This window comes from Carassius auratus, chromosome 5, assembly GCF_003368295.1.
Source record: "Carassius auratus strain Wakin chromosome 5, ASM336829v1, whole genome shotgun sequence".
In the NCBI taxonomy this organism is placed as follows: Eukaryota; Metazoa; Chordata; class Actinopteri; order Cypriniformes; family Cyprinidae; genus Carassius; species Carassius auratus.
In genome coordinates, this window is record NC_039247.1 from 9,271,997 (window position 1) to 9,284,086 (window position 12,090).

At 40.4% G+C, this 12,090-nt stretch overlaps 1 protein-coding gene across 5 annotated transcripts in view; it reads right to left on the bottom strand.

Annotated features, from left to right (window-relative positions):
- The window catches only part of LOC113073942 (tenascin-like), a 57,397-nt gene that overhangs the window by 21,570 nt on the left and 23,737 nt on the right, over nucleotides 1-12,090 (bottom strand). For 2 of the 5 annotated variants that reach the window (XM_026246652.1, XM_026246655.1), the window contains exons 2-3: nucleotides 2,551-3,102; nucleotides 663-2,165 (exon numbers count right to left, since the gene is read on the bottom strand). In XM_026246652.1, coding sequence (XP_026102437.1) covers nucleotides 663-2,165; nucleotides 2,551-3,025 — 1,978 coding nt within the window. In that variant the 5' untranslated portion in view covers nucleotides 3,026-3,102. Of the gene's footprint in view, nucleotides 1-662; nucleotides 2,166-2,550; nucleotides 3,103-11,428; nucleotides 11,804-12,090 lie in introns of those variants that run through there. The other 3 variants (XM_026246663.1, XM_026246651.1, XM_026246669.1) reach the window with 3 other exon arrangements.

Genomic DNA, 12,090 nt, shown 5'->3' on the forward strand with positions numbered 1-12,090 from the left:
TGAAATGTCAAATTATTGACTTAATATTAGTTAAGAACCTCTGAATAGGACATTTGCTTTATATTGAACAGTTCACTTCATTCTATGCCAGATGAATGTGCATGGACAACTAAACAAACGTGTTATAGATAGATTTCCTAAAACAATGTGGCTCTATGGTGTTGTTAACACATTTCCTGTCATTGCAACACTCAGCCAAGACACGGGTTGGGGGCATAACTTAACTACTGGTTAGAGGATGGTTTGGGAAACCTGTTTGAAACAGTTGTTTGTGCAGTTGATGGATGATGCCACTGATGTTATCCTAGTGATGTCACAATTGTTCATTTTGACTGACAGGAAACTCATACAAATAATTGCAAATAATGGTTTGATGATCTGGTTTGTTCATTTATTGAGCCATTTATTCATAATTAATTTGGTAGAATAGAACATAATATAATATGCATTTCTCAAAGACAATTTGAAGTGCTCACAAAGAAACTGTACATTTGGCATTTCTATATTTGCTTATTGTTATTCAATTAGATCATATTGAGATTTTGTAAAAATCACAAAAGACTTGCTTTTCCTTTTTTAGAAAGTATAACAGCCATAAAAGTGTGAGTATAACCTACTCATATGCAGTGTTACATATGCTAGTGTAAATTATAGTGACTTACTTTCAGAGCACTCGTCGCCAGTGAAGCTTAAATCACATATGCACATTCCATCCAGACACTGGCCTTGGTCATTGCAGTTTGCTGGGCATGTCAGAACAGAGCAGTCTTCACTGGTGTACCCCTCAAAGCAGACACACTTTCCATCTTCACAGTAGCCACGGTCCAGGCAGTTATTGGGACACGTCTTTGTACCACAGTCCTCCCCAGTGAATCCAATGTTACAAACACATTGACCATTTACACAACGTCCTCGGTTATGGCAGTCACTGGGGCAAGTCAACTCGCTGCAGTCATGGCCAGTAAAACCAGCATGGCAAACACACCTGCCATCCACGCACTGTCCACGCTCATGGCAGTCATTGGGACAGGTTTTGATGCTGCAATCCTCTCCAGCAAAACCATCACGGCAAATGCACTTGCCATCTACACACTGCCCATGTCCATGGCAGTCATGGGGACAGGTCTTGATGCCACAGTGTTGTCCAGCAAAGCCATTATGGCAAACGCATTTGCCGTCTACACAATGTCCACGTCCATGGCAGTCATGGGGACAGGTCTTGATGCCACAGTGATCTCCAGCAAAGCCATTATGGCAAACGCATTTGCCGTCTACACACTCTCCGTGTCCATGGCAGTCATGATGACAGGTCTTGATGCTGCAGTCTTCTCCAGTAAAGCCCATTTTGCAAATGCACTTCCCGTTGACACATCGGCCACGATCATGACAGTTATTGAAGCAAGAAAGCTCAGAGCAGTCATCACCTTTATAGCCAACACCACAAATACACTCACCATTTACGCAATGTCCCCTGCCATTGCAGTTGTCAGGGCAGGAAAGAATGCTACAGTCCTCGCCCTCGAACCCAGGGTCACAAATGCACTTCCCATTGAAGCAGTGCCCTCTCTGTCTGCAGTCATTGAGACAGGTTAGCTTGGAGCAGTCATCTCCGCTGTAGCCAGTATTGCAGACACACTGTCCATTGACACACCTGCCACGGTGGTTGCAGTTTTTGGGGCAGGTAAGTTCCCCACAGTCTTCCCCAGTAAAACCCTCTTCACAGTAGCAGGTTCCATTGTCACAGCGGCCACGGTCAAAGCAGTCGTTGGGACAGATGAGTTCGGAGCAGTCAAAGCCCGTCCAAGGCTCTTCACATACACATTCGTCATCCACACAGCGCCCCCTGCCAAGGCAGTTGTTTAGGCAGTTGGTCAAACTGCAGTCCTCACCGATAAAGCCCTCTGCACATATGCAAGCTCCGTCGATACATTCTCCATTCTCACCGCAATCCACAGGGCAAAGCTCGATGCTGCAGTCCTCGCCACCGAAGCCCTCGAAGCAGACACACTTGCCGTCTTCACAACGGCCTTGATCCTGGCAAAAGTTCGGGCATTCTGGCTCAGAGCAGTTGACTCCCTTCCAACCGGGCTCACACACACAGCTGCAGGTCTCAGTGCTGTAGTTGCCACGGCCACTGCAGTAGGGTTTTGTTGTGACTTCACCTGCTAAAAAGGTTTTTAGTCATTGTTGGCTTATGCTGAGGAACACTTTCATGCTGGTTTAGACAGGAATGGGAATTGTACAGAACTGAACAATTCCTTAGTGATTTCATGAACATTTCTGTGAGTATTTTTTAAAGAATAAATACTAAAGAGCAGACATTTTTCAATGAATATTTCAACAATGAAGAAAAAACACGATTTTTTTTAAAGGTGTGTGTGTAAATTCAATCAAATATCTGCCATTTGACTTCAACATCAAAATACATAATGTGTGTTTCTAACTGATCATTTTAAATTAATTAAAAGTTGTGTTTATTTTGAATAAATCAGCAATGAGGCTCAGCCTCCTAATGGACTACCTAAGTATTTATGTAATATTTGTTCTCACCTGTAACCTGAGCACCACAGCAGCCTGTTCCGCTGGTGCACTGCTCTCTTAGACTGGATACCTCTGCCTCCAGCATTTCCAGCCTGTTCAGAAGATCCTTCAGGTCGGGCATGTGGTTATCACAACTACAAGCTTGCTTGGGAATGTTAATCCTATGCGTGAAAACAATTTGATTCTCTCCATCCGTGGTGTGTTCTATGTGTTGGTCAGACTGCAGATTGGCCGATTTTGGCTTCAATGGTGTTGTTCCAGGTGAATCCAAGTCCACAGAGCACAGGGATCCAGAAGGAACATTGATGTTGTATACATGGTTAAAAACCACAGGCTGATCGGGGCTTGGGAGGGTCAAGTTCTCCGTGGTTGGTGACAGATATTCTCTTCTGTGTCTAAGTACTCTTTTCACCAGGCCAGCACTAGATAGATGAACTAACATGGCTACTGCCACACAGGCCAGTAGCAGGCCTTGCATCCCCATGATGATTTGTTCCTTGACTCTTCCTACTGGTGTGATTGTTCAAACTGTTTTAAGATACTGGAGATGTGGGTTTAATCCTGCAAAATGGAATTAGAGCAGTCACTCATATTGCTTTTACGCATTTCTTTCTAATGCATATTCAGGTGTGGACTGGAAACCCAGTGTCAAAATCCTTGAAAAATGTAAAAGGAAGCATAAATAACATCAATAATTAAGAATCCAGTCATTTAATTAATTTTAAATACATTGAAGGAAAATTCTAATGCTTACGCAATATTTATAAAGCACAATTAAAAACTACAGACAAAATAAATATTAACTTAAATAAATTAATAAATCTTAAAATATAAATGTTTAACCAATATTAAAAATATAATAATATGATTATATTATAAAGGTATATAGTGTTTTTGTATCATAGACTTTGCACAGAAAATCCTGACAAAAGAAAAAGGAAAATTAAATGCTTTAATCCTCGACTCGTATGTACTTTCAAACCAGAATGAATTATATTCAACTAAAGTAAACCACATCACACTAGGGAGTGTTCATATTCAGAATAAAAAATGAAAAAAAAAAAAAAAATTAAGCATGCATGCCAGTCAGCAACACTGCAGTATAGACAGACACTAAGTACAACTCAGGTTATGGTTGCCTTGGTATCCAGAAAGATCATCTCTGGCCAATAAAAGTAAGGCAAACTTCAGCTCAGGAGCGAGAGCTCCAGCAGTGTTTCCTATGACAGGCGGCCATGACACACAGCAGGTAACACCTGAGTCTGAGGAGCGTAGTCTCCTCTCTGACGCTCTGCCCACAGCTCATGCTGACAGATTAATACTCGCGTGGAGGAGACCATCTGCAGCGCTTCCGCTAGTGTGGGTGTTCAGAGTTCACACTTCTCAGAAAAGTTAGCATTCTTGGACCATTCTCCAGACAGCAGCAGAGTTTTCCTTTAAAACACAACACTTTTCTAATTAAAATAAGTTAGAAGTACAGTTTTTGCAGTGCCCAGGAGCATTGTCACTTACTAAGTGCATTGGTCTGTTAAAAATTTCATTCAAATAAAATGGCTGTTATAGCTTTTCAAGCACTTTACTGTTCTGTATTGTGGAGTGTAATAGGAAGATTGAGGGTGTCTGTGTTTAAACAGTCCTGATGTGCAGATCATATGGTCACATACTTGGCAACTACAGGATTGCAGATTCAGTTTTCCATATAGCTGTTTTCCTGAATGTTAGTGTTACTGTGCTACTGTGAATGGGATCCATTATAGATGGATATAACCACCTTTCAAGAATGCTAACACTTACTCTGTAATACCATAAAACACCCAATATTTATGTCAAATTTTCAGCTTGCACCTTGTCTAGTCATTCAATCACATTTAACCCCTTAAAAATGAATAATTTTCATTAGATTATTTTAGAAAGATTCTTTATATTTTCTAGTACTGAATTTGACATGAGATAGATAACTGCAAAAAAAAAAAATCTATTTATAATTTTTTAAATATGTTGATGATTTCGTTTGTGCATTAAATGAAAGTCAGTGTGGTCAAAAACAACACTGACTGGACCCCATTGACTGTAGAGACTACATGGGTGTGAGTGACATGACATTCAGCCAAGTATGGTGACCTATACTCAGAATTCGTGCTCTGCATTTAACCAATCCAAAGTGCACACACACAGCACTGAACACACACAGAGCAGTGGGCAGCCATTTATGCTGCGGCGCCCGGGGAGCAGTTTGGGGTTCAGTGCCTTGCTCAAGAGCACCTAAGTCATGGTATTGCCAGCCTGGGACTCAAACCCACAATCCTAGGGTTAGGAGTCATACTCTCTAACCACTAGGCCAGATTTTGGAAAATCCTGTCTTTGTGTTCTACTGAAGAAAGATTGCAAACAGGTTTGGAACGATGTAAGGGTAAATAAATGATGACAAAATGTTCATTTTTGGATAAAACACTTTGAAACAAAATCATTGGAACAGTCCTTCTGTAACAAAAGAACAATTCAAAGTGGTTACACAGATCCTAATTTTGACACAGCTGCAGGGGGGCTAACCCAAAGCCACAGCATGCAAGGTCATCAGCAGGTAATACCTTGCGTGGATCTGTTCAGTGTTCACTTTGACATGTGATTAGGGACTGAGAGGTGAGCTGCTGCCGTCCATCCATGGTTAGACAGACAGGGATGAATGCTTCTGTGATGGAGCACTTGAGGGGGGCTCTATGATGGGAGACTCCAATCTGGACCCTCGGGGGTGAAGGGGACCTACTCTGCTCCTGTTCCTCACATCTATACCCTGGGATTAAATCAGCTAAATAAGCGGAAAATTACTTTGAGTCGCTTTGCGGTTTTAGTCCTGGATGGGTAACTGGCTTTTTCACTTTAAAAACCTGGCTTGTTGCCACAAGAATCGAAGAAAGAAGATGACTTTGAAGGTGCAAGCCGGTCTTTATGTCTGCATTTTCCCTTACATCCTTAACCCCTGGTGAAGGGTGGAGTGTAAATGAATGAAACTGGCTGGATATGGATATACTTGACTATTAAATAATTAGCAGTTATTATCACTAGATTGGAAGAGATTTCTTCATTTTATTTTTTTCTTTAATGCATTTTGAACAGCGGGAATTAGACAAAGGCAGTCTCTTTTATTAGAGCTCCATCAATACAGTGCTGATCTCAGAGCAGTATGCTAATGCTGCTGCTAACTGGCACTTTCAGATAAACCAGACACAATGTGACTGCTGCTTTCTCATGCCAGGTCTATTTTTTTTTACATTGTTACTTTCTCAGACACTGGCTGGGCCAGTTGGCTTCCATGTGTCTAATGTGAGAGGAATTTTAATGGTGGGGTGAACCTGCTGGCACATATATTTAGTGCCAGTGATCTAAATTGGTCCTGCACTAAGTGTTGAATGCTGACTAGAGCATTTGAAAGGCAGAATATCTCACACAGAGAGCAGATGACTCTTCTAAGTCATAAATTATAGTGACAGTTAAAACGATTCTTCCACAACACCAATGTGCCACAAACAAATTAGCTTACTTGCGGTTTAAATTAGAAGTTTGTAGCCGTTTATAATTGAGCAATTAGCAAGTTGGCGGTTTGGGACTGTGGCATAATTAGCTGTGATCAAATGTATACTACAAAGACATAAAACCTGTCATAAAATATGCCAAAAACCAGATTACAGAGTACAAAACACATTATTATCGTAAAGTGGATGGGAATTAGTAACACATTTTTTTAGATGACAGCTGTTGATGTTATAGAATCTGGAAAAGTAAATAGAAAAGAAAAGAAAAGAAAACATGTATTCCTGTCTTTAGAAGGCTGATGGGGTGGTGAATGGTTATTGATAAACTAACCAAAAAAAGGTTGATTTTACAGTTCATCGTTCAGTTTCATATTCAGTGATTAGAGATGACATTATCCACAGTCTGTTGAACAGAAGGGAAGTACAATTCTTCCTCAGTTTATATCTATGAAATCATCAAGCAGACTCAGTTTTGTAGGTCACCCATGACAGAAAGCACTTGCCTTCATTGGGACGCAGTCTTAATATGGGTCATCTGCAGTAGTGAATGAACTGGTATTGTCTAGACTCTATTCACCTTAAAAGATGTCATAAAATGCCCTGACAGTTTATTTAATACTGGAAGGAGTCAGTGATGAAACAAAAAAATTCTCCCAGAGGAATGCTGTGCACACTGTATCATTCATCCACCTGAAGGTCAAACTTTATTAAAAATTAATACAAAGAAATTGAGTAAATATTTCTTAATCCAGTCAGCAGAGCAGTAAACCTGCTGAAAGGTGTCTGGTCTAAGTTGAAGACCCAAAAATTCTGATAAATCATAATTGAAAGCATTACAATTATGTGTAAGCTGTCATTAATAGGATCCTTATCAACTGTATGGTTGTCCAAGGTCATAATCAGGCAGCACAATGAAGCAGCTCATAATCATCCAACACAGAGATGGATTTCCAGACCAGCTCATAACGCCGTTCAATGGTGTGTGCTCTCGGATCGATGGCAAAGCATACAGCCACTGTTATTGCTTCATAAATGGATTTGTAAGTCATTGCCTTCCTGAGCAATGCTTATGTAGCAGGAATGGTTCAGTTGACCATTACACAGTTTTATTCTGTATTTTCTTTCTATAGTTTTGGAGTTCTTCTTCTCTCTTACTGATATTTTTCATCTCTCTGACATCCTGTTACTTTTTAGAATGTGATGTGAATGCAGGATGTGCATTTTTACTGTCCACTGTCCTCAAACAAGCTGACAATTGTCTATAGCTCAATACTCTATTTTGCTTGGCTTGTCTGTGCTTTAGAAGTGCTTGCAGTGGGTTTACTGAACAGATTCAAATTAATATGTCTGACAATCATAAACATGCAGACGTGCTGTCTCACGGCTGTATGTGCAATGGGAGCTTAAAGGTCTCTCAAATGCCACATTAAGTGATCTCTCACCCAATGCATTCTCTTGGCATTCCTCCCACTGGTGGATTGACAGCGAGGTGTGAAACCAGAACCTAAAAACATGTGGCCCTGTATATTATATTCCTATTTGTTCCAATCTCATAATAATGAGATTAAGTAATTATTAATATTGCATCTGGTTTCATTGCCAGAGTTTAAAGGTACTTCTTTAATTCAATTTTAAACCCCAAACGGCATGAGTTTATTATGGACCATTCCATTCCTGTGGGCTATTTTTTTATCTTTATATACTATAGGGAGAGGAATAAGATTACATGCAGACTGATAAGTGAAAGGCAATGCAGGTTGTTTTCACAATGAAAAAGATGGGTTTCATGACAGTCGAGCCCCATTTACAGAGCTCTAATGATGCCGGAAGATCTGATTGCACCGATAGGAGGTTTGTGTGTGTGTGTGTGTGTGTATATATTTGAGTGATAAGCCTGGCTGGTGTGTGGGCAGAGATAGAGGTGTTTGCACTGCTCTGAATGGACCGCGGTTCGCTGACATTGCTGCACTTTCACCAAAGAAGCTTTCAAAGTGGACACGATAGAGCTAGGGTGACATTGCCAAAGGTGAACTCCATCATGCTGATTAAGGAGAAATGGAAAGTTTAGGACATGTCAGTCAACATCTGAGACTACAGACACTGGAGAAGTCTACAGGGAATGAAGCTGAATAATTCCTGGCTTCAACTTCCATGTTGGCTTTCTCTTAAAGTCCAGAAGGAAGGAATAAAGGAGGAAGATTTGTTACTTGCAGTCTCATTTTACATTCCAGAACGGGTGACCCCGTGTTTATTAGCTTAACCTCTGTTCAGCCAGAAAAGCAGGCTCATTTGTTCAGACCTTAAAAGCACAAACTTCTGCCATTTCTGACTCCCGTTTGCCACAATGAAGTTCAAACACTATTCCCGGTACTAGTGCCTCACATATTGGTCTTAGAAAGACAAATTTGTTTTATAATTTATTTTTTTCTAAGGATATATTGTGGTCTGTCAGGAACTGCAAAGAATAGAAGACCATATTTTAACCCAGAAGTCAATTTTCTGCAGAGTAAAAAGACGTATTTGTACATGGAGGTCATTTTTTCATATAGGCACAAAGGATTCCCTTCCCAAAATAGTAAGCTATTGATTATTCTTTCCTGTTCTAGGAATAATAAAAGCTACCGTTTTTTGTTTGTAAAACCGAAAATGGCTTTTTCTTCAACACCAAGAAATGTTGTATTTCCTCTTACTGACATAATCAAGTGTGATATAGCATGGCTGTTCTCTAAAAAAAATGTTGTTTTAAAAAAAATTGCATGCTGCTGGATCCCATTACTTACCCTACATACCTATAGTAATTAGCTTCATCACAATATTATCTTTTGGAACAGAGCAACAAGCTCTTTCAACTTATTGACCCTATTGAACCTTTTTCCTCATCCTGGAAATAAAAATCTGTTTTCCCACACTGAAATGCAAGAATATTGACTGGGAGATTAAGACATCTATTTTCAGAGTTTGAATTGGAAGCAGAAATGTCAAAAATTCAGATACCCTGAGCTTTATAGATTTCTCATTTATAACATCCCAAAAACTTCTGCTAACTTAAAATTCTTTCCTTATCCCCTAGCATGTAGGGTCACTGACAACTAACCAGAGTTCCTCACTTCTGAGGAAGACACATGTGCTCATCGCCACCAACAGGGACACTGTCTCTGCTTTGAGCCCATGGTTTTCTAACCATATTACATCAGCATCAGACAGCCATTAAAACCATCTGGGACTGCGACACTTTAACACATTGAAGTCTACTAAGGAAATCTTTGTTCACTGATGCCGACATATGATTCTGAACTTTGTGTGTAGAAGAAAAGAGCTCTTCTTGAGCATATTTCAAAGAAACTAATAGACAGGCAGACAAACAGAGATAGAGAGATGAACCTTTGAGCTATTTCAGAGAAATGTTTTTATCATTTGTTGGTCTACTTTCTTTTCATTAATCAAGATTCACTTGCACAATTCATGTCAAATTTACAAAAAGTGTACTGTGTAAAATAATATAAAAATAAATGTGCTTGACAAAAGACTAGATGTTTTGAGAGATAAGACTACTGCACAGAAAACTATATAATACATTTTGAGCATCATGACGTTAGCAACTGATAATGTAGGAAACCGTAAAAAAACAAACAAAACAAAAAAAAAAAACAGACAAAAACTGTAATGCTTTATTTGTCTGTTAAAACAACTAAAATCTTAATTTGTTGAGTTTCCTTGGCAGAATATTGATAAATGTGATTAGAATAATGGACATCTAATACACATAGACAGACAGACAGACAGACAGACAGACAGACAGACAGATGGACAGACAGACAGACGGACAGACACAGGAGAACACAGAGGGTCCAATAGTTGCTCCAAGTGCATTGCCAGGCCAGGAGCAGAGCTGACAGCTGTTCAAACAAAGGCTAGTTTCCCACTCATCTTTGTTCTGAGTGGCACTGTCAGTGAATACACTGCACATTGCATCATCAAACATTGAAACACTCCGACTAGGTAACAACCATGTGTGCACTTGACACTTTTTTTAGCAACCCTAGAGGCACTGACAACAAAACAGCTTAAATATTTGGGCTATTATGAAGTAGACATTTTTAATGTTTACATTCTGAGAATATTCACAAAAAAAAAAATTGTCTCAAAAAATAACATAAAAAGAAGAACATTTCATCAAGAATTATTTATACAGTCATGAGTTTTATCCCTCAATGCTTACTTCATTCCTAGAAGAACCTCCCTCCCATTTAGGACCCTTGGATCCAGGGGGTCTCTGTCACTGACCCCCACCCCATTCTGTATACGCACTCATAAGGCGTCTCTGCGCCCCTATGTTTCCCAGCCTAGACCCCTCCCCCTACCACCACACGCACATCTTCTCATCACCTCAGTTTCTCCATTCTCCTAAACGGATGCAACCCATCAGTAAGGACAGCGCACTGAACCAAGAACCGTTCACCACCACTCCACCCCACCCCCCCCACTGCAATGAGAGAGAAAAGAGCTGGCAGCCGACAGCAGAGCTACACGAGGAGCAGCAGACTAAAGAGAGAAGCACTAACACAAACCAGCTGCTGCTCTCCCTGGCTGGAGAGAGGACAGAAACCTTGGAAAGGGCTAACACCCTCTGCCAGGTAACGGATGCTGGCTGATCCACAGCTGCAGACAAGCCCACCATGTGTGGAGTTACACCAAACTATCAGCGCTCAGAACGTACGCTGATGTATCTCCCCCTCAAGCAGAGCTGGAATAATTGCTTAAAACAAATGTGGACACTTCCCCTATAAACCATAATGATCAGCCTAAAGCAAGTCAATGCATCAATAGCAGCCTTAAAAGTCCCTGGTTAAGTATTACACTGTCAGAAAATGTGTGCAAAAACTATACCTTTATGGTACAATAGCTTGTCACTGGGCAAGTACCTTTAAAGGTACATCTTTGTAAGTCATTTACCCCTAAAACGCGCATAGTTAGTGTAGTATACTTAGTGCATACAAGTTTAATTAGCACATACTTAATACTAAGTGCATACTTAGAGTAGTAATATGCATCCTTAAGGTAAAAATCTGCACCTTTTTATAGGGAGATAAGGTACAACATTTTCCTTTTAAGGGTACTGCACCTAAAGGTAACATTTTTGCACAGTGTACAATATTACTTATGAACAAATTTTTTTTTCAACAGCGTTACAAAGTGGCACAACATCCTTCAAATCATCCTTCAGATTAAGCATTAAAAACAAGAACAAGTCAAAATGAATAATCCATTCAACACTGCAGCACTCACAAAGAGTACAGAGTCATTTAATGTGTCACACTAACAGGTAGATGGAAATGACTTGGAGCATCACAGCTTACCTTAGTGAGACAAATCCTCCCCTACTGGCTCAGAGATGTACCTCTGTCTAGGAATTGCGATGTGTTGCCAAACAAAAAGTTAAAAACATCAGGAACACTAGAAGTGCTTTTTAATTTGTAATTTTCTTTAGACAGATGACAGTCCTGTCATTCTCTCCTGTCTCTCCGCTCTCAGTGAGAGTGCTCCATCCAGCCTGTGTATGTCTGCTGATGCTGAGAGAGGGAATGAATAAAAGAGAGAGAGAGAGAGAGAGAGAGAGAGAGGGAGGGTGAAGTCCCTTTCTTTTAAACAGTAGACACTTTGCGGTCAGACCCCACTCCTACCTACCACTCTTATATACACCCCCCTCCCCTTTCTCCCTCTGACTGGAAGCTGAGGAGCTGAAACGGGATGCCTCAAGGCTTGAGGCGCGAACTCATACACACGCACACACACACACACTGAGAAGAGAGGAGGAGAAAGAGACAGCGAGAAAGTGAGAGAGAGAGAGACCATTTACTATAAACTGGAGCAGCCAATGATTGGATGAAAGTGATATATCCCAAGCTGCATTAACATACATTTCAGATTAGAATTAACTGGGAGGATAAAGAAGGAAGGACCTTGTGTGTCTGATGACGAGCATGACACGGCCGATGATGGGATTATGTATGGTGATCAG